The sequence below is a fragment of the Apus apus genome, chromosome 3, assembly GCF_020740795.1.
Source record: "Apus apus isolate bApuApu2 chromosome 3, bApuApu2.pri.cur, whole genome shotgun sequence".
Taxonomy (NCBI): Eukaryota; Metazoa; Chordata; class Aves; order Apodiformes; family Apodidae; genus Apus; species Apus apus.
This window is the reverse complement of record NC_067284.1, coordinates 106992986-107014121: the sequence shown is the minus strand read 5'-3', so window position 1 is coordinate 107014121 and position 21136 is coordinate 106992986. Positions and strand designations below refer to the sequence as shown.

General features: G+C 46.5%; 1 protein-coding gene across 2 annotated transcripts in view; it reads left to right on the top strand.

Annotated features, from left to right (window-relative positions):
* The window catches only part of EFHC1 (EF-hand domain containing 1), a 37563-nt gene extending 17192 nt beyond the window's left edge, over positions 1-20371 (top strand). Inside the window, exons 1-11 of one of the 2 annotated variants that reach the window (XM_051614381.1) lie at positions 1503-1578; positions 7572-7793; positions 9817-10104; positions 11794-11943; positions 12797-12989; positions 13294-13514; positions 14481-14621; positions 15817-16030; positions 16667-16814; positions 17643-17847; positions 19747-20371. In XM_051614381.1, coding sequence (XP_051470341.1) covers positions 1516-1578; positions 7572-7793; positions 9817-10104; positions 11794-11943; positions 12797-12989; positions 13294-13514; positions 14481-14621; positions 15817-16030; positions 16667-16814; positions 17643-17847; positions 19747-19818 — 1917 coding nt within the window. In that variant the 5' untranslated portion in view covers positions 1503-1515 and the 3' untranslated portion in view covers positions 19819-20371. Of the gene's footprint in view, positions 1-1502; positions 1579-7571; positions 7794-9816; positions 10105-11793; positions 11944-12796; positions 12990-13293; positions 13515-14480; positions 14622-15816; positions 16031-16666; positions 16815-17642; positions 17848-19746 lie in introns of those variants that run through there. The other variant, XM_051614382.1, reaches the window with a different exon arrangement.
* Positions 20372-21136: the final 765 nt, after the last annotated feature.

Here is a 21136-nt window from a genome sequence, read left to right as displayed (position 1 = left end):
TTCAATTCCTTATTCCCCATGTCTCCTCTCATCTGCTTTATGGTCACTATTCCTAAGAAAGTACCAGCTTCTGCTATGGCTTTCCTTAATCTTCCTTCGTTTCCATCTCCCTTAAAACACTTAGGAAGTACTGCAACCACGGTCTTCTGATCCTGTCCCTGCTCATATCCAGAGCCTAAGATCCTCCTTTGTGACCCTGGATAAATCCCCACTCGTGCAAAGAGTGGGTTGGCAGCACTCCTGCCCCACAGCAAGCTGTGCACAGGGGCACTCTGCCACACAGCCTTGTTGCAAAGGTTGCTGCCACTCTCCTAGAGGATGACCCACAGCCCACAGAGGCAAGTTTTCTTCTCTGAGGAAGGTGTTGGCCCCTGTTAAGTTGGGTATCGCAGCAGGAGAAATCAGAGAGCATACTTTGGACCCAGCACCTACATCTGAGTCAGCAGTCACACTAGCAGTGTGCTGTCTTTCAGATCTAGCTCTGTCAGCCCTGCTTGGCCTTCAGTCTGTTATTTTCCTTTCTAAGCTCACCAGACTCATTCTTTATCTCCCACCAGCTGGCTTTCTTCTCTCTCCCACACCATGCCTAGGCAGACAGTCTGGCTGCATTTCTCTCTGCTTGACTTCTGCTTACAAAACTCTCAGATCCTGCTGCCTGCCCTTGAATTGCAGCCTGGCCTGCCTTGTGTGTCGTTGATAAAAGAGACCAAGGGAAAGACATACCAAATACCCTCTTCTCCATGGTGATTGTTGTGGCTCTCTTCTATCTCTTATGTTTGGGGCGACTTTTACACAAGCAGCTTTTCCTCCTTTTTTGCCGCTTCCTCCAGAGATACAGATTGTGCTTAAGAGAGGAACAATGTCAGAGCGACCTACTGAAGAACCCACTATTTCAGAGCTAATATAAATACCATATACATAATAAACCAGCACAGTCACTTCTCCAGTTTAAACGTTTTGAGGACTCCAGGTATGGATTTGCCCCCCTCCACGGCTACTCCTCTCCCTGGGCGCAGGGCAGGGACAGCTCCCAAAAGGCGGCCTGGATGCCACCAGCAGCTTCAGAAGCCAAGAGATGTTAATAGCAAAGGTACGGCCCAGCTGTGCCGAGCGGGGGCGAGGGCCTGACCGAGGCCGTACGAGCTGTGGGACGCTGAAAGGCCCCCGCTGGGCGTGAGGGGGAGGAACATGGCGGCGGCCAGTGTCGGAGGAGGCCGGAACGCGCTCAGATCTCGAAGAAAACAAGATGCATGCTTCCCACGACTCCCAGGAGGGCTCCTTTGCCACGTTGCGGCACACGGGGACAACCCGACCGCCGCCTCCCGAGGTGCCGGGACCGGCGCGGCCTGCCCGGCCCCTCCGCCCCGGCCCCGCGTTGCCCTGGCAACCCCCGGTAGCGCTCACTGCGCAGGCGCCGCCCCTGCCCGCCTCAGTGCGCACGCGCGCCACCGCCCGGGCGGCGGTTGCCATGGAGACGGCGTCCGCGGAGCCCGTCCCGGGAGCAGCGCCGCCGCCATGAGCTCCGAGCCGGGGCCCGACCTGCCCTTCCTCCCGGGCTACGCTTTCAGGGACCCCATGGTGAGCCCTCCGGCCTACCCTGCCTCCCGGGGAACCCCTAACCCCCGCGCACCCCCAGTCCCGGTTCGGCGTGGCCTAGTGTGTCCCCGCCTAAAAGCCGCCAGGAGAACCGGGCCTCTACACCCCCCACCTGCTCCAGGGACCCGTCAGTGACCTGCACCTTGTCCGGCTCTCCCGGGGGACAGGGTACCTCTTTAAGACACCTTCTAGGAGCCTGGTACTCCCTCAGAGACTCCTCTGGCTCCCCAGGAGACCTGTACCTGAAGGGGCTACAGGAAAGCTGCAGAGGTACTTTTGGCAAGGGCATGGAGTGATAGGACAAGGGGAATGGTTCCAAGCTGAAAGAGGGGAGAGTGAGGTGCGATATTGGGAAGAAATTCTTTGCTGTGAGCGTGGTGAGACACTGGCCCAGGTTGCCCAGAGAAGCTGTGGCTGCCCCATCCCTGGCAGTGCTGAAGGCCAAGGCTGGATGGGGCTGGGAGCAACCTGGTCCATGGGAGGTGTCCCTGCCCATGGCAGGGGGGTTGGAACTACATGACCTTTCAGGTAACTTCCAACCTAAACCAGTCTGGGATTCTGTGATTCTACAGTATCCCTCCAGGGAACAGGCTACCCCTGAATCCACCCCCAGGAGCCTACTGTTCGCTCAGAATACCCTCTAATTCCCTCAGGAGGCCTGGTACCTCCCATATTCACTTAGCATCCCTGAAGGGACTTGGTGTCCTGTGAAACCATGTCCTTGGAACCTTGTACCACTCAAACTCACCAGACATCCTTCAGGGGACTTGGTGCCTTGTGAAGTGAGCCCCAAGGGATCTAGTGCCCTGTGAACTCATTTCATGCTCCATAGAAGACCTAATACCCACCAAACTCTCCCCCAGGGTACTTAGTTTTTCCCAAAGCAAACAAATATCTGCTGAACTCACTCCTAGGCAACCTGAACTTTCTGAACATGCCTGGTATCCCCTGACTCCAGCCACAGAACACCTGGTACTACCTAAGTTCTCCCAATGTAGTTTCAAGTCTGTTCCCAGGTGACCAGGTATCCCTGAGCCCACCCTCCAGGGGACTTGGTACTCTTAGTTTTGTCTCCAGGGAAACCATTGCATCTTGCAAACATCTGATATGCCCTGATATTGTCCTGACAGCTTTGGAGAGGTAGGTTCCCTCAGCCTCATTTGAGACCCCAAAAGCTTTCTCTCTAATTGCAGAACTACTATCTGCCAACTCACTCCATGGAGATCCAGCACCCCTGAATCCAGTTCATGTGGTACCCCAGGGGAAGGAGTATCCCCATATTCACTTTATAGTCTTGAAACCTGTTCCCCCAGGGAAACTCCTGTTTCTCTGAACCATCTCAGTTTTCCCAAAGGGATGTGTTCTGAACCTGCTACTTGTTCTGATACTGCCCTGAACCAGGACCCTTAAGCACACCTGATATCCTCTGAACTGACCTGATATACCCAGAAGAACCAATCTCCTGGGCAACCAATACTTTCTTGATACGTCCACCTCCAAAGATCCAATATTCCCATAAATGCTCTCTTGGGATTGCCTGGAGAAGTGAATCCTTGATAGTCTGTAGGGAACTAATGGAACCTGAGGATCTGATAGTCTTCAGAGAACTGGTATCCCTCCACAGAACTGATACCACCACGGCCTTCATGATCTTGCCAAGGAAGTGAAACCCCCTCAGCTGCTCCCAGGTTCTTTGGAAGAAGCAGTGTCATCCTCATTCTCTGCAGCTGAATTGATACCTAAATGAGGAAGCAGCCTCTCCTTTTTCCCAGTCTCAGTGGCCCGCACACTGAGGATCTGATAACACCAAATCCTTCCAGTATCATCTTGAGGAAGCAGTACCACAGGTGGGAATAGATACTCCCTGAGCTCCTTCCAATAGTGTTTCAGAGCAGCTGAAAGCTTTGCCTTTCCTCCTCCCTGGGAAACTAATATCTTGAGTCTTGATACCGTTGCTCAACCTCAATGCTACTAGTGCCCATTTGAGAAACCAGTGCCCTTACTACTTCCCTCAGGAGCAATTCTCCCAGGCCTTTGTAGACAACAGATACATCAGGGCATGCCTTACATTTCCCTGGAGCTTAATATCTTTTAGAACAGGATCCTTTATTTCCATAAGGCTCAGTATTCCAAGTGAGGTCTCTTCTTTCTGCTGCTTTCTCTCAATACATCCAAGTTGCCTGGTCAAATCATAGAATGGTTTTAGTTAGAAAAGACCTTTAAAATCATCAAGTCCAACTGTTAACCCAGCATTGCCAAGTCCACCAGTAAACCATGTCCCTAAGCACCACATCTACACAGCTTTTAAGTACTTCCATGACTTTACTACTTTCCTGGGCAGCCTGTTCCAGGGCCTGACAACCCATTTGGTGAAGAAATTTTTCCTAATATGCAATCTAAACCTCCCCTGGCACAACTTGAGGCCACTTCCTCTTATCCTGTCACTTGCTCCTTGGGAAAAGAGACTGAGCCCCCCTTGCTCCAGCCTCCTTTCAGGCAGTTGCAGAGAGTGAGGTCTCTCCTCAGCTTCTTTTTCTCTGAGCTAAACACCCCGGTTCCCTCAGCCACTCCTTGTAAGACTGGTTCTCCAGACCCTTCCCCAGCTCCATTGCCCTTCTCTGTACACACTCCAGGCCCTCAATGTCCTTCTTGTGGTGAGGGGCCCAGAACTGAACCCAGGATTCAAGGTGTGGCCTCAGCAGTGCCAAGTATGGGGGGACATTCCCTGCCCTGGTCCTGATGGCCACACTAGTTCTGAGACAAGCCAGGATGCTGTTGGCCTTCTTGGCCACCTGGGCACACACTGGCTCGTACTCAGCTGCTGTCAACCAATGCACATTATCATGGATCAAAAGTCCTTGTCTGTGACATTCCCATTAAAAACTGACACCTCCAGAACAAGCACTTCCATGTCTTCCTGATACATCCCCTAGCTTGTGCTGTATAGAAGAGAGAATGTCTCACCATTCCTGTCTACCCTATGGCAAATCTTCTCAAGCAATGGTGAACCTGGCTGCAGGTCAGCCCACTCTTCCCATATCACTCCTACAGCCTCTTAACTTCCTGGGACACAGACCTCATGCTTATTGGATGTTCCAATAGAAATGCTTATTGTCCCAAAAGAGGAAACCTTACCTTCTATCTTCTGCCCCCACAATGCTCCTGATATTTCTAGAGCAGACTACAATGTTTCCTAGGTAACCTTTAAGTAGAAATTCCTATCACTTTTGTTTGCTCCTCAAATTGAGTGGGGAAGAACCTCTAAAGGATCTTAACAACACTGAAGGGATCCAGTGCTCCCTTAGGAAGATATTGTCCTATTTTTCTTAGACCAGTGATGGTATTGTCACTAATACCTGTTTGACAGATGCTCTCTTGACATGATGTGCTCTTGACCAAGGATTGTGTCATGACGGGTTTTGGTAAACCCAGTCCAGATCATTGTGGATACTTTTGTGGGAGCCCAGTTTTCTCTGTTTTCCTAAACAGGACCTTCTGTTTTCTTTATTCTGCTTGTGTACAGATTAGGATTACCCAAGGCTAAATTGTCACTGTACCAGTCTTAGTGGTGCCTTCCAGCATGAATAGCCAAACTGCTTTCTAAGTCAGGGATGACTGAGTGGCTCAACAATGAGTGGAATCATTTCCTCATAACAAACACTCTTAATCATGCAGTCATAAAGGTTACTTCAAAATTATTATCAGATTAATATTATTTCCTCAATATAATTTATAATTCTTTGGAAATCTGCAATGAAGATTTCCACCCTGAGCAAAAATATGATACCCTCTATCAGTAAAATCCTGCCTGCTTTAGTCATGGGAATGGTTCTACAGACTTCAGCAGAGCCATGTAAGAAACAACCCATGGAATTTAACAGAGCAGATCATTATTTTAGAGTAAGTATTAGTAATGTTTTAAAGATACCTGGACTCCAGAAATGGCTTTGCAGTGTTGCTCAGAATGAGCCCATGTCAGTGCTGTCAACTCACTTGGCCTCATTTTTCCAGTCTATAAAATGGGCACCATGGTACTTGTTCTCCAAGTGATTGCTGAGAAGTGCTAAAGAAAACCTCTGTGTTCCAATAAGATGGTGGTGTTATTGCTTAGTGCTCATGTGACAGAGGAACAGAGACACTGAGAGGGGGAACAGCGTCTGTATGGAGCGTTAGAGACTTGGAAAAAGGAGGACTTAAATCAGTGGAATTTCTTCAGATATGGACTGGCAGCAACTGAGATTAGGAGTTTACTTTCTGGGCTTTCCTTTTTTAAATTTACGTTAGTCACCTGGTACTGTGAGATGTTACCTGGCATCCATGCTCTCTTGGCAGAACCTATTGACTTTGGGAGGCACAGGAATTTATGGGGTATTTTCTTTAGGCAGCTGTGGGCCCTTAAAAGCCTGTGGACTTCTGAAAGATGCTGATATTGCCCAAGTTGAAGACAAACTTCTTCATTTTCCTTGAATATTTTCCCCACAGCTTTCTTTTGGTATTAATTTCCCAGAAGGAAATGGCAGTTTTGTGGCAGCCTAATGTTTAAAAGATATTTTGTTAACATGCCTTCAGTAAACTCTCTTGTTTTCATTCAAACCTGTTTTTCTAACTGCTCTGTCCACAGCATTAGAAGATCCATAGTACCAGTTTATAGGGAAAACAGGCAATTATGTGACATTCAGGTGGGGCCTTGAAGGTATAAATAAGATTAGGGGCTTAACCATGAAGGTTAACCATGAAGGGTGAGGGACAGGGTGGAGAAGAAGTGGTTCACATGTCTGAGGTTGGACTGACTGCAGGTCTGGGTCTGGAAAAGGAGCTGAAGCTTGTTCCTTCAGTTGCACACAGCTCTGTTTTATTTAGCAAAAATCAAGGTGAACTCAGGGATTTTATTATCAAGAGCTCACAAACTCTCTTGCTTTCTCTGAGCATGAAGTTTTGAAAGCCCCGTGGGACCAGCCAGGCACGTATGACTTTGAATGCTTTCAGGATTGCAGGTGAGGCACCAGGCATGGTGGACTGTAAAGCAAGTCAAGTAGCCTGGTGATGCTCCTGGTCTTTAGTAGTGAAGAACAGGACTAGACTGACTGAGATCTGGTCCTGCACATTTTCTTATTGTGTGTTCTTTAGCAAAGCAGGGACCTTCCTGTGCCATCTGAATAATTATTTTGCTTTAAAACTGACTCAGTAGCTGGTGTCAAGAAGGTAGCAAAGATAGGTGAAAGGCTCCAAGAAGCTCAAAACCACGATTAAAGGAACAAAACAAGAAATAGCAGGTGAATCCTATAGCCAGCATTATACAGTGCTCACATGAATAGAATTCTTCTCATCTTACCAGGCTTCTCATGAATGTGCTATAAGGTCTTACACTGTGATTGTGGTTATTTAGTGTGTGACCCTTGTGTGGGCTGTGGAGAGAGGTGGTGAAACAGCTGATCTGCTTCGACATGTTTCATAATTGCTGTTCTGTGGAATGACACATCTTCATTTAGCCCAGCAAAGAAAATCCTGTGAACAACATCCCCAGGAGAGGGTTAACAAAAGAAATAGCAATGGAAAACACAGAGGGTGCACAAGGTGTAATAGTCAAGGGAGCACTGTAAGGCAATGAGTGAGGTCCCATGGTGAGGTACTGCCATAACACAGAGTAGGTAACAAAGAGTTTTTGAGATAAATACTAGGGCAGAGAAAGTGCTCTCACCCCATTCTAGGCACTGAGAATTGTGGTAATAAGGAAAATAAGTGATTTCAGCTCCTGGGGAGTCTGTGCCAGAGCTAGGATTTGAGTTCACTCTGATGCTTCGTTCCTCCAGCCACTTACTGTAAGTGTAGAATCTGATTGTAAATAACTGCTGCAGTAGGTTATAATAAAATGCTGGCTGGGGGTGGGGGAGCATTCTGGATATTATTTTTTTTTTATTGTTTTTCTGTTGCTTTCAATAGCCATAGTACTTTAACAGCTGGATTTCCTTCCACAGAAAACATCTTTCCATCGGTCCCAGACACTGGGCTACAAAAATGGATTTGCCTTTTTTCGGCTGCCAACAGTGGGGATCGGCGGGGAGAGGCTCTATGTGAACCAGCTTTCTCAGGCTGAGTTAGATGAATTATCCGACCAGAGACCCCTGCTGACCTATGGGCCAGCCAAGCAGGCTCCACCTTCGGACTTCATTCCAGCACACGTGGCTTTTGACAAAAAGGTATAAAGAAGCTTATTCCAGGAATATCGCTGGCCAAGATTGGAGACATAAACAGTCAGCTCCAGGGTTCATGGGACAGTGTACGGCAGTTTTCAGATGCCATAGCCCTTAGTCAGAGACAGCTGAACCCCAGACTGAAAGAGGCTTTCTTTGCTCGGGGTGGAGGATTAGAATACGTAAACGATGTAAGACATTCCCCACACGTTACGCTAGAGCATTTCCAGAAGGCACTGGAAAAGGAGTTTGATTAACTCTGAAAAGCCTCAGTTTGTAACCATTGCCCTGTAAACCACAGCCCGGCCGCCTGTGTTTCCAAAGCTATAGTGAGACTGTAACTGAGCTTAAGCTGTGAAAGGCAGACTGCAACGGGGACTCTGTTAGGCTGATTTAACTGTGGTCTGTATGGTTATGCTTGTGTTTGTCACCACAGCGTGTTACAGCCTTTGCTGCTCCATTAATTCTTCCTGCATTACATTTTGGTGACTGTGTGGGACGAGGAGGTGGCTCTGTGTCTGCTTGGAGCAGTCCTGAGCTGACCTTTGGTTTTCAACATGCCAGTGGCACAAACTGCAAGCTGGCAGGGGCAGCCACAGCCAGGGGCAGCGTGGTCGCTGCTGAGTGTGCAGAGCTCAGCAAGACCTGAGCTCGTGCAGGGGTTTGGGTGCTGTCAGGCAGGTCTAGGGAGGCAGGCTGCAGCCAACCCTCAGCCCACCTGCCAGACAGTCTGGGGAACACATGTGCTGTGTTAATTACTGTGAAACACTGAAAGAGATTGCTCAGAGAGATGGGAGATGCCCCATCCCTGGAAACATTCCAGATCAGGTTAAATGGGGCTCTGAGCAACCTGATCTAGTTGAAGATGTCCCTGCTCACTGCAGGGGGTTGGACTAGGTGACATTTAAAGGTCCATTCCAACCTACACTGTTCTATAATTCCATTATTCTATTGCTTCAGAGTAACGTAGGTGTTGCTGTTTAATCTGTCAGATACTTCTCTGCCCCTTGCTTCAAGCCAGAGTAGCAGCAGGAGTCCCAGTGCTGCTGGGGAAGTGATGGTCCCTTTTAAAGCACTTTTGTTGGCTGGTAGGAACTTACTGGCTTTATCATCACTTAATTACCCAGGCCTCTGTGTTGATGTAGGCTGAGTATGCAGAGCCTGATTGGTCTGCAAAGCTGACAATAGTAAAGAATGTCACGTATATCAGAAAACTAGATTACTGGCAGTAACCAAGCACTTGCAGGCAATGAAACAGCAAATTATCAAGGTAGAGTAGAAAGCTGTATTTTTTACACCTGTCTCATGGGTACCAGATTTGTAAAAGGCAGATCTTGATAAAACCCCTCATTCTGGGGTCCCCAACATAAGAAGGATATGGAGCTGGTGGAGCAAGTCTGGAGGAAGTCCACAATGATGATCAGAGAGCTGTAGCACCTCTCCTATGAAGACAAGCTGAGAGAGTTGGGGTTGTTCAGCCTGAAGAAGGGAAGGTCCCAAGGAAACTTGCCATCACCTTCCAGTACCTGAAGGGGCTACAGGAAAGCTGGGGAGGGACTTTTTACAAGGACATGGAGTGACGGGTTGAGGGAAAACAGTTTCAAGCTGAAAGAGGGGAGATTCAGGTTAGACATTAGGAAGAAATTATTTCCTGTGAGGGTGGGGAGACGCTGGCCCAGGTTGCCCAGAGGAGCTGTGGCTGCCCCATCCCTGGAAGTGTTCAAGGGCAGGTTGGATGGGCTTGGAGCAACCTGGTCTAGTGGAAGGTGTCCCTGCCCCTGCAGGGGAGTTGGGACTAGATGATCTTTCAGGTCCCTTCCAACCCAAACCATTCTATCATTCCATGATTCAATGGTGCCTCAGCCATCGGTCACAGATTAGTCTACAGTTGGCTTTAATGATTTTACAGATTACAGCCCAGTAATTTTGTACTGCCAAAAAACATTACAAATAAATTATTTGTCTTAATAGACTAATTGTGGTTTTCAAATTCTTTCTTTCTCCTTTTGGGATATTGCCCCTTTGGCAGATTTTGAAGTTTGATGCCTATTTCCAGGAAGATGTTCCTGTCTCTACAGAAGAGCATTACCGGATCCGCCAAGTGGCTATCTATTACTTTTTGGAGGATGACAGCTTGACCATCATAGAACCTGTCGTGAAGAAAGCTGGATTTCTCCAAGGCAGACTCCTCAGACGCCACCGGGTGCCTAAGAATGACCAAGGGGAGCATTACCACTGGAAAGATCTGAATCGGGGCATGAACATCACCATGTATGGCAGGACCTACCGGATAGTCGACTGTGACCCATTCACCCAGGTGTGTTGCTTGTACCAAGAACACAGACACAGAGAATCCCAGAAGCTACAGGTGGCCAGTCCTGTTAGAGTCTGGTAGTCCAAATCTGTAGCTTTCACAATAAGGTCATCTGCAATCTTTCATTTTGCTTTTTTTGTGGAGAATTCTTTCTCCAGATTGACGGGATGTTCAAGGTATATTTGTTGGGGGCATGTTAGGTGCTCAGTATTTTTGCCCCAGGGCTGCTGGGAGTCCACCTGTTGTCCTCAAAAATGCTCCTTACAGTACAAATTCCAAGCTTATTTCTGAGTGAACAGAATTGGACTAAGCTCATTTCTAGTATACAACAGTTTAACAGATAAACAAATGAAACATTGTGCATGTATGAAGAGGAAATTATTGATCTTAACACTTTTCTGACTTCATACACCTCTGTTAAGAACAGGGTAAAAGAATGAAGTCAGTAAATGTACCCATCTACAATCAAGCCAGAGGAGTGGTCATGATCTGTGGGTTGAGCATTGTGGTGTGAACTGACCTTTCTAAGAAGGCTTACTCATGGTCTGCTGTTCTATTTCTGGCTCTTTCTGTACCAGTAAATGAATTAGTAACAATAACAAATAATAACAAATGCCAGTATAATGGTGTCTTGTTAGGTTTCCCTGGTATAATCTCATCCCTGGTCAACTACTGTTCTCCCAAGCAATTCCCAGGAACAGTTCAGGAGTTGTTGATTCCCAGGAATATTCCCAAGCATGTATAATATCTTGGTATATATGTGGCTGTTGAGAACATGCGGGGCCAGCTCTGCTGGATTTGGATAACTGTTAAAGTCAATTAACATCAAATAAAGAGCTGGTTCTCATGTTAATGTTGGTTGGTTGATAGAAAACATGAAATGAGCTACTTGAGTCTACATCTCAAGGCTACTAGTCTATTTATCATTAACTGCCATCCTCCAGACCAGAAAATAGTGAGTCTGGCAGTGTCAACCTGCCTTGTGAGTCTTCAGGGTGGTCTCACATGCCTAATGGAAATGTTTGCATAGGTCCTTCCTGGGCAGAATGCTCTCATGGGCTGCATCCCAGGGGAAGAAGTCTATTGACTTCAGAGGTTGTTCTGATGTGAGTACACAAGTAATGCTGTAGAGTTTGTTGATGCATCTGAGGTAAGCAAATAATCCCTCTCTAAACAAATAGATTGTCCTCTTTCTGTGGGAAAAGTAACTCCTGCTGCAAGATGGACTGAAGCCACTCTGGCACATATCCTGGTGGCCTAAAGGGCCTTGGTGAGCCTAGTATGAGCTGTCTGGCACACTGGGGAGCCCTAAGTCTCTTGCAAATGCAGCCTGACTACATCCACAGTTATGCACCAATTTAATCTTTTTCATTCACATAAAAGAGATCAACTGATAGTTGGCTCCATTTAAAGCCCTGAGGACAAGGAAAGCTGTGCTTAATAACAATCTGAGTTAGGACAGGACTGCCCTGAGTAATTAAAGGGCAATCAAAGCTTAAACAGAAATATCTTGGTTATCTTCTATTGTATTTGCTATGGCAGTAGAACTAATAATACTCCTGCAGCCTGGTGATTTGTGAGGATTGAACTTGCCATGTTCTGTCAAAACTCATCTCAGCCCACCTGTTATGTCTAGTTACCTCTTACCTGCAGAACTCACGGCAGCATTAATATCTCAGATGACCTTCATAGGGGTTCCTGGAGAGCCAAGGAATTGAACTGAACCCTCCAGAGAAAATTCCTCTTGATCCTTACACAGAACTGCATCGGACGCGGATGCGCAAGTACATCACTCCATCAGATTTCGACCAATTCAAACAGTTTCTGATCTATGACAAGCAGGTGAGAGAGCTGGTAGTGTTTACCCACCTTACAGACTACATGTGTCATTGAAACCTGGGGTTTGTGTGTGTCTACAACCATACTCATTCTAAAAAATCTCAGTCCACTAAATAGACTCTAGTTTTGATGCCAGAGTGGACAATTTCAACCAAACACAAATGCCACTTGCTCTGAGCTCTCCCTGTGCACACAGTTCTCTAACATTCTCCTCCTTCCTGCTCTTCTGGATTATCTTCTTTTCATCTAGCAACCATATAAGAAACCCTTTAGACTACATATATTCTAGAAAATAAATCAGGGCCAGGACTACCTGATTTCTGCATATTGTCCCTGGCCAGCTACCAACCAAACAGTTCCTGGCCATCACTTAAGTGTTAGCACAGTCCGGAATCCTATCCAGTTGCCATTTTCATAGAATCACAGGATGGCAAAGAAGATTGATGAGATGCTTCATCATAGAATCATAGAATCATTTTGGGTGGAAAAGACCTTTTAGATCATCAAGTCCAACTGTTACTCCAGCACTGCCAAGGCCACCACTAAACCATGTCCCTCAGCACCACATCTACATGCCTTTGAAATCCCTCCAGGGTTGGTGACTCCACCACTGCCCTGGGCAGCCTGTGCCAGGACCTGACAACCCCTTCAGTGATTATATTTTTCCTAATATCCAATCTAAACATCCCTTGGCACAACTTGAGGCCGTTTCCTCTTATCCTATTGCTTCTAACTTGAGAGGGGAGACCAACATCCACTTTGTTACACCATTTTTTCAGGAGGTTGTCATATGGACAAAAGCATGAGTAATTATTTTCTACAGTTGTTTTATCTGGCTTTTATTCCTCCACCCTAGGTCCTTTGCTTCTATGCAATGTGGGATGACACTCACAACATGTTTGGTGAGAATCGGCCTTTCATCATTTATTACTACTTGGCAGATGACACAGTGGAGGTTCGGGAAGTCCGCAAGAAAAATGATGGTAGAGACCCATTCCCAGTGCTGATCAGACGCCAACGCTTGCCCAAAACCTTGGTGGACAACAAAAGTAAGTTTAGACTGGCCAGCTCATCTGCCTGTGCTGAAGTGCCTTGGTGGGTAAACACACACTTGGTGGCTGTGTCAGAGGTACACCAAGTCTGGAGTGTTTTTGCTGAGAACACTCCAAGTGTCATTGGTTTTCGGCCAAAGAACAGTTCTTTAAATGATCACTAAATTCTTTATCTCTTGGAAAACAGTACCATGGATGCTATTTATACTATGCATAGAGCTTGCCTTTGTATCCCTTTTCACTAGGAAATGTTAACATCTACCTGTTTGATTTCTTTTTCCTTTTGCTCTCTTGTCTTTAGATACCTTCCCAAGCTGTGTGCTGGAGACCACTGATCAGGAGGTACTTGAGTGGTTCACAGCTAAAGATTTTGCTGTTGGCAAATCTACCACCCTCCTTGGACGCACCTTCTTCATCTACGATTGCGATGAGTTCACACGAAACTTCTATCGTGACAAATTTGGCATTACAGACTTCCAGCCAGTGGAAATAAAGAAGAAACCACCTGAGGAAGTTCCACTGGTACAGCAAACATTTTTTCAAAGGAAAGCAGCACTCAGTATAAGCTCTTATAGCAAAGTACAGGTTCAGTTGAGTAAGAACTTATAGTAAATAGGTTCCCAGGGAAGTGGTTGAATCACCATCTCTGGAGGTGTTTAAGAGATGTATAGATGTGGTGCTTAAGAGCATTGTTTAAGCACTGGACTTGGTGGAGTTAGGTTAATGGTTGGTAGTGTTAGGTTCTGGGTGGACTTGATGAGCTTAAGGGTCTTTTCCAACCAGAACAATTCTGTGATTCTGTGAAATAAGCTTAAAGAAAAGAGCAAGTAAATAAGAAAAGACAAGGAAAGAATGGTCATAATTGATATAAAAGTGAAAGTGCTCTAAAACTGTTGGTTTCTAATACTGTAAAGGACAAAACACTTGGTAACAGTGTTAGAAAGAACTCTGGGTTCATCTACGCTGGAGAATTAGACAGTGGCAGGTTTGGGAAGCCAACTGGCACAGTCTGGCTGCACTCATACTGCTAAACTCTCCTTCACCCTTCACAACAGGGTAGCTAAGTCCCAACTGCCTACTGGGGACAGTCACAGACCTTGTTACCTCCCAAACCGAGGCCAGGAATGGTTTGGAGCTGGCCTAGACCACAAACCTGAGGGGAGATGGGTTAGTGTAACCATACAGATGTTTGAGTTCCTGTGCACAGGAGGGTTTAGTTATTAGTATAGCCATAGTCTCTTTGTTCAGAGAAATTACTTGGCTTTTGGAATGTCAGATTTTCTTAATTCTCATAAATATTGCTATAAGTAAGGGGTCCAATACATGGCCAGGCTAGTAGAATCTCTACTGAGCAAGGTGTTACAGATACTGCTACCTGGCGATGGAGCAGGTCTCTTTCCAAACAGATGGTGTCTGATAAGCTGTCTGGCAAACATTGTCTTGTTCTTAGTTTCAGATGTTTCTACTTGGTATCTCTTCTGGATGCAGGTAATTCCTCCCTACAATGGTTTTGGCACCCTTGAAGACTCTCTTCAGAACTGCTTCTCTCTGATACCAAAGCCTCCTCGGAAAGATGTCATTAAGATGCTAGAGAATGACCAAAAGGTGCTGCGCTACCAGGCGGTCCTGGTAAGTGATTTCCTTGATGATATAGTGCCAGCTTGTGTTGTCAGAAGGATCAGAGGAACAGCCTGTGCAGACAAGGCTGTCAGCAAATTCTCCTCTGTGATGGCGGGAAAAGAGAGTTCCCCGAGATGACACAAGTGCCCCTCAGGGGATGCCATTGGGTTATTGTGTACTTGCTGTGACAACTAGTAGCAAGTAACAAAAGGTAGAAAAAAACAAGGCCAGAAAGTCCAAGACAGACGTGCTACAAAACCACAGCCATTTATGGAAAAACTCCCACTGACATCAGCACGTGACAGATGGCCCTAACTGAAACAGCATTGCAGCTGGGCACTGTGCCTCTGCCTGCCTTCAACCACTGCCACAAGAAGAAGCTTGCTGTCTCTGCTGGCTCCCAGCACCTGTCCTTCTCCAGGCTGGTCCTGGCCACAGGAGCTGTGCTAGCAGAGCAGCCAAGTGCCAGCAGAGAAGCCTGGGAGTCCATGGGGATGGTGCTTTCCACCCACGACCAGAGCACTTGGGTCCTGGCCTTTGTGCCAGCTTTACAGCTGGTTTATGCAAGGAGCCTCTGGCACATCCAGCAGTAGCAATGGCATTTCCTGCACTGCCTGGTGCCTGCCCTCTCCAAACATTTGATGAGTAAGGGCTGATTTCTTTTTCTTTTTGTGCGGGAGTTCCTAAAGGTCACAGCTGACAAGTTCAGGTCCACTTAATTTTAAACTAAGCAAGTAAACCTACTGGTGTGTCAGGGGAGTGTCTTCCTGTGACTAAGAGCTGGAAGCTGCACCAATCTCTCTCAGGCACTCATTATAGTGAAAAATATAACTTTAATACAGAATTTTATAGCCATTCTCTCTCTGTGATGAATCATTACATACTGGATATTCCTTTCTCTTGGATTACTCAGTCTGTGGAAACACTAAATATACTTAGTCACTGGGGCACAGATTCTGCTTCTGTTAGCCTGACTAGAGCAAGGAACCTTGGAAATTGAGATATTAATGCTGCCTAGGGCTATGTTAGGCTATGTCAGTCTATTTGTGGCTTTTGGCCTCTGTCAAATGCTTTGTGTAGGCAGCTATAAAAAAACACCTATGAACCCCGGGTGCTTATGAGTGGTTTATTGGGTACTCCTAAGCACCCCAGGGGAGAAAGCTGGTTCAAAACTTCTTTTCCAAAGCCACTACCTTTCCTCTAGGAAACACCAAACCCTGAGGATAGGAAACGTCGTTTCATCCTCTCTTATTTCCTCTCCAATGACATGATCAGCATCTATGAATCCCCGAGCCGGAACTCTGGCATCATTGGAGGCAAATACTTAAGAAAGACCAGAGTTGCCAAACCAGGCTCTACTACAGACAATGCCACCTACTATGAGCCCTCTGACTTCACCATCGGTTCTACAATTGAAGGTAAAATCCAGCCTGGATTGACACTACTCTCCAAGCATTGGTTTTCAGTGCCTGCTCTGATATGTCACTTATTGCACAGCCAGTGCATCTCCCTTCCCTCCCTCCATACACTGAAAGGGCTCCTTCTGGGTCTCCTCACGTCCCAATTTCCAGGTCACCAGCTGGTGTACATTCATATAACTCTGTTACTATAAATCTCGGGACCTTTGACATAGTTTAGAAAATAAGCTACATTCTCCATATTATGTGTTCAGTTTGCATGTTGGGACCTGCCAGGATTCACAGGGTTAAAGCTATGCCAGGTGACTTCCAGGAGCAAACACCTGTCCTGTGAGGAAAATCTACCCTGTAAGGAAAATAAATGTAATACTGAAATATTAGAAACACACCAGTGGTAATGGGGGGAGGTGTAGGCACAAGTATGGGGCCCTTCCTCTCACCAGCTGCCTTTCTTGCAGCAAATCTCCCTTTGAGTCAGGGAAGCTATTCTCACTTCAAGGACTGAAACAAACAGCAGAGCTGGCTCAAACCTGGGCCCAGGCACAGGAGAGAAAACCTACTCTCTCCTGGATGATGGAGTCACTTACCCATGCTGAAAGGCAAATAACACTGTTTTCTTCAATGCCTCTTCCCCAGTGTTTGGCCACAGGTTTATCATCACTGATGCTGATGAGTATGTGCTTAATTATATGGAGAGCAATGCAGAGCGTTTCCCTGCGGCGACACTGCAGTCCCTGAGGGATCATTTTCGCCTGAGGCAGGTGGCAAAGGAGCCTGCCAACAGGTAGGCTTCAAAGGATGGTGGTGTGGAGCTAAACGAGACTCAGGGTTGATAACTAAGGACATTTCCAGCCTGTTGTCTAATGGCTGCTCAGCTGCTTGTTCAACTCCAAGAGTCTGTGCCTGGGTACACACAGAGGGAATCAAGTGTGTACAGTGTAACAACTCAGCTGCTTCTGCCCCAAAAACCTTGTGGCACAGCTCTTGCTCAGCAGCCAAGATACTTTCAGCTAAATGGACACAGTAACCTTTCCCAAAAGACAGCAGTTAACTACAACAGATGCTAAAAGTATCTGCAGGAGCTACTGGAGGGTTACAGGCTCAGTGGAGACTTGGTGGAGTCTCTTTATTTCATTTGCTTATCAGCCCATCAGATCCCAGCCCACATCCTCATGTTTAGCTGTCTGGACCCATTTTGGGTGACCCAGTAACAACCCTGTTATCTCACAAGACACTTTGGAGTCAGTATCATGGTAGTTCAGGGGCTCTGGTTGAAATCAGAGTTGCATACAGTTCCTGGGACTGCGTGGAGCACACAAGGAAACACTCCTTGTCCCAGAGCACTTGCAGACAAAAGGTGCAGTGGGAGAAGGTCCTGCTAAGGGAAAATAATTTACCTAATGCTCCAAGATCAAGACTGAGCTGTATCTCCAAGTCCAAGTTGAGATGAGTTTGCCGGACAAACTGAGAACCTCAAAAGCCTGTGATCTATTAAAAAAATATAGTCTGGCCAGCCTCTGGTCAGCCGTGGTGGGCAGCCACCACACAAGTGTCACAGAAGGCTGCCAGAAGTAGCTTTTACATGAAGTCCTGTTCTTCCTTTCTTCTACAGCGACATCCCCAGCAAGCCGGGACTGGAGGAGTTAATCGCGCAGGTTCAGGAAGAGCTGAAGCTACATAAGTACTTGAACAACAAGAAGATTTGGGAGGCATTTCTTCAGTGTGACAAGGATGGCTCTGGCATCCTGAACAAAGCAAGATTTTTAACCATTTGTGACAACTTGAGTGTGCCGACCAGCGCCGTTCTGGTTTCCAAGGTCAGAAGGAAGGGGTGCTGTGCACATCGAATTCCTCTCCTATAGCTCTTGGAAAGAGCTCTTCTACAAACCAGTCCTAGCCAGGCAAGACCAACAGCAGCTCTACCCTACAAAGCTTCAAGAAACGGTCAAGAGAGTCCCAATTTTGAAGGGTCTCTGAGCTGTTGGACTGAGCCTGTCTCTTGAAGGAGGACAAAATAATTGCTGTCCTCTAAGTAAAGGGAGAAAATGTTAAGCAGGTTGCCCCTCAAATGAGCAGCCTGGTGTTTGGCAGCACTGTTACCTGAAGCCTGAAAGTACCTGCTGGCTCAGGTCACAGAGGTGAGCAGAAGAGGTTGTATATCATGCTAGAAATCAGGCACAGGCTCCTGCAGAGCAACTGAGTGTCTGTCATGACTTAAGCACATCTGGGCTTGAGCAGAGATGACACTGAAGTGCTTAGGGAATCAGCCTTGGGAAAGTTTAGGTACGTTCTGTATTTAACAGCAACTGAATTGAGGATTTGAGATCTAAGTATTGTACAAAAAATAAAATAAAATAAAAATTAGAATAATAGCCACTTGGTTAACACAATTAAACCATAAGCTTGCTGGACACTATGAACACCAGCACATGGAGTCTGCATAGCAGAAGGTGTGAGGGAAACTGAAATGAAACTCATGCAGTGAGGATGAGGGATCCTTTCAGGAATGTGACTGGCAAGGATGCTTTCTTAGCATAAAGTGATAGCCATAGGTTAGTGGCCAATAAAGGCAGACTCAGAGTTTAAAGAATTCTAGAAAGCAGGGGTATTTCTCTAGCTAAAAATAAAACATTTGCTAAACCAGCCAACTGTGAGAATCACAGCTGTCATTAGGAAGGTGCACAGGCAGGGTATTTGTGTCTCTGGATGTTCACTGACTAAAGGCACAGGGACAGCACCCAGGGCTTATGCTCTACTAGAGTTCACTGGGGATCTCTCTGCCCTGAGGAATGTACAATATGGTGACAGTCCTTCCAGCTCCCACGCTGAGAATGGGAGATGAATGGACATGCCCATGAGCATGTGGGGAAACTGTGACAGTTGAGGCTCAACCCCCATGTTTGAATCCCCATCTGGGACCTAACCCCTCTTCTCTCTTGAAATCTTGATAATAGTGTGCTCCGAGCCCTCAGAGGTGTGGCAGAGCTATAAATTAAACATATGGCAGATAGTTAACTGCTTTCAGGATTGGAAAGGAGCAGAGCTGTCAGACACACCAGAGCAAACCCTACTAAATCTGTCTCCAGGCAACAAGAGGAAGAAGAATCCTTTCAAGGAACTATGATATTAGACCTTTTCCATTTCCCTGGGTGTCAGAAGGAGATTAGTTATGCAATTTAAGAAATAAAAGCCCTCTTTCTTTCCCTTAAGCACACAAAGGCTATAGCTCTGTAATACAATGCAAGTTCAGGCAGGGATACCACAACTGGCTCATTAGTAGGGCTGTCACTGAGTTTAATTATCTGTGCCTCCATATGCACACACCAAAGCAACCCCAGTGAACAGTAACTGTCCAGATATGCTGCCCCCACCCCACTTTTGGCAGATATTTCTGTGGGGTTTCTGAAAATTTTGCTGTGGTCTATGTCAGTCTGTGGCCACACTTTTTTTTGTGGATCTGTTGCCACTGTGGTGATAGTCAGAAGGCAATCAGGATTAATCTCAAACACTTGAGTTCTTCTCTTTGCATAATTAGTGTCATCTATGTGAATTCAAGGACACCTGTGATTCAGGACTACTGAGGTGGCAGGCTCTTCCACACAAGGGAGCAAGATCTGCTCTGTCACACTAGGAGTACTCCCAGACACTTCCCCCTAAAAAAATGTATTTGTAGCTTCTTCCAGTTCTTTATGGTGTTTATTTGTTTGTTTCCCCAGCTGATTGACCTGTGTTCTTGTGCAGAAGACAAGATAAACTACCATGATTTCCTTAGAGCCTTCCCTGTGTGATCTTCGCCCAGAAGCTGAAGCACAAGACCAGCAAGAAAATTCTTAGCCTAGTTGACTTTAAGACATCATACCTCAAAAGATATGCTGTAGTCTTCACCCCTGTTCATTCACTCTCTCCCTCCCCTCCTCACCAGAGACAGCTTAATTCACCCTCACTGTGTTAACATTTTTCCCTTTCTAACCTCTCCCTGCCCTTTTAGCTACAACCAAACTCAACCTAACAACTGCTGGATGTTGAAAGGAAACTCACAGGAGAAAAAAACTTTGGAGAACCAAAGCCAGGTTCTCTTGTTGATCTCTCCATTTTTTTAATGCAGTACAGCAAGCCTTGCTAGAGCTAAAGTTCCCTAAAGCCTCTAGGTTTCTCCTGTGGAGCCAAAAGGGGCCTTTCACCTTCCAGCAGCAATGACTGCCAGTTTGAATTGTAACTTACATTGCAAGAAGACTGAAGAGCCCTGCCATGGACAACAATAAACTCACTCTTGTTAGTTTGAATGTAGGCAAGTCATGCATGGCTACTACAAAAGTGTTAATAAATCTGCTTTAAATAGAAGTACCTCCATGTTTGGAATGGGGATGGGGAAACTATAAAATTGTGATTCTGGTTTCTCTGAGCAGCAAGATACTCTCTAAACCCATCTTCTGCAACCCATCACCTCACCAGACAGGTCCAATGAACAGGGAAAACTAGCAGTTGGCATAGCAATAGAGTTATGACACTTGTGCTCCACTGAGAGTCACATTGCTCATCTCTCCATTAAGGTAAATGTGGTGGGGACCTCCTCACCCCAAATGACACCTGCCAGGTATTGCCATTGAGCACACATGACAGGCAGCTATTGTGCACACAGCAGGGAACAAAGCTCCTTGGAAAAAAATGCTGATTTACATCAGCTTTTGTGCTGTGGATTCCCACTTCCCCTCAGACAGCTGAGAGTCTCCACAGGACAGGTCCCTCCTGCCTGCTTGCAAAGGTCACAGCTCTTCCCTTCTGGGCTTGCTTTGTGCTGCTGCTCACTCTGATCAGGAGTCATTACAGCTCTGTCAGGTCCACCTTAGATTTCAAAGCACAGCTTGGCATTGCATGAGGTGCCTTCCAAGAAGCAGCTGACAAAGGCTAACTTCTAGAAGCCACCCTTACCAGTTTTTCCAGAAACCAAGAACTTAAAGAGATGAAACTACTGGAGCTGTAGGCTGTAGAAAAGAAAGCCAGAAACTGTTTTCTGCACATGCTATGAAACTGTAACCTGATACTCAGCTAAATGATGTAGCATGCCCAGGGCCAGCTGCAGAAAGTATACCATTTAGCTCACCACAA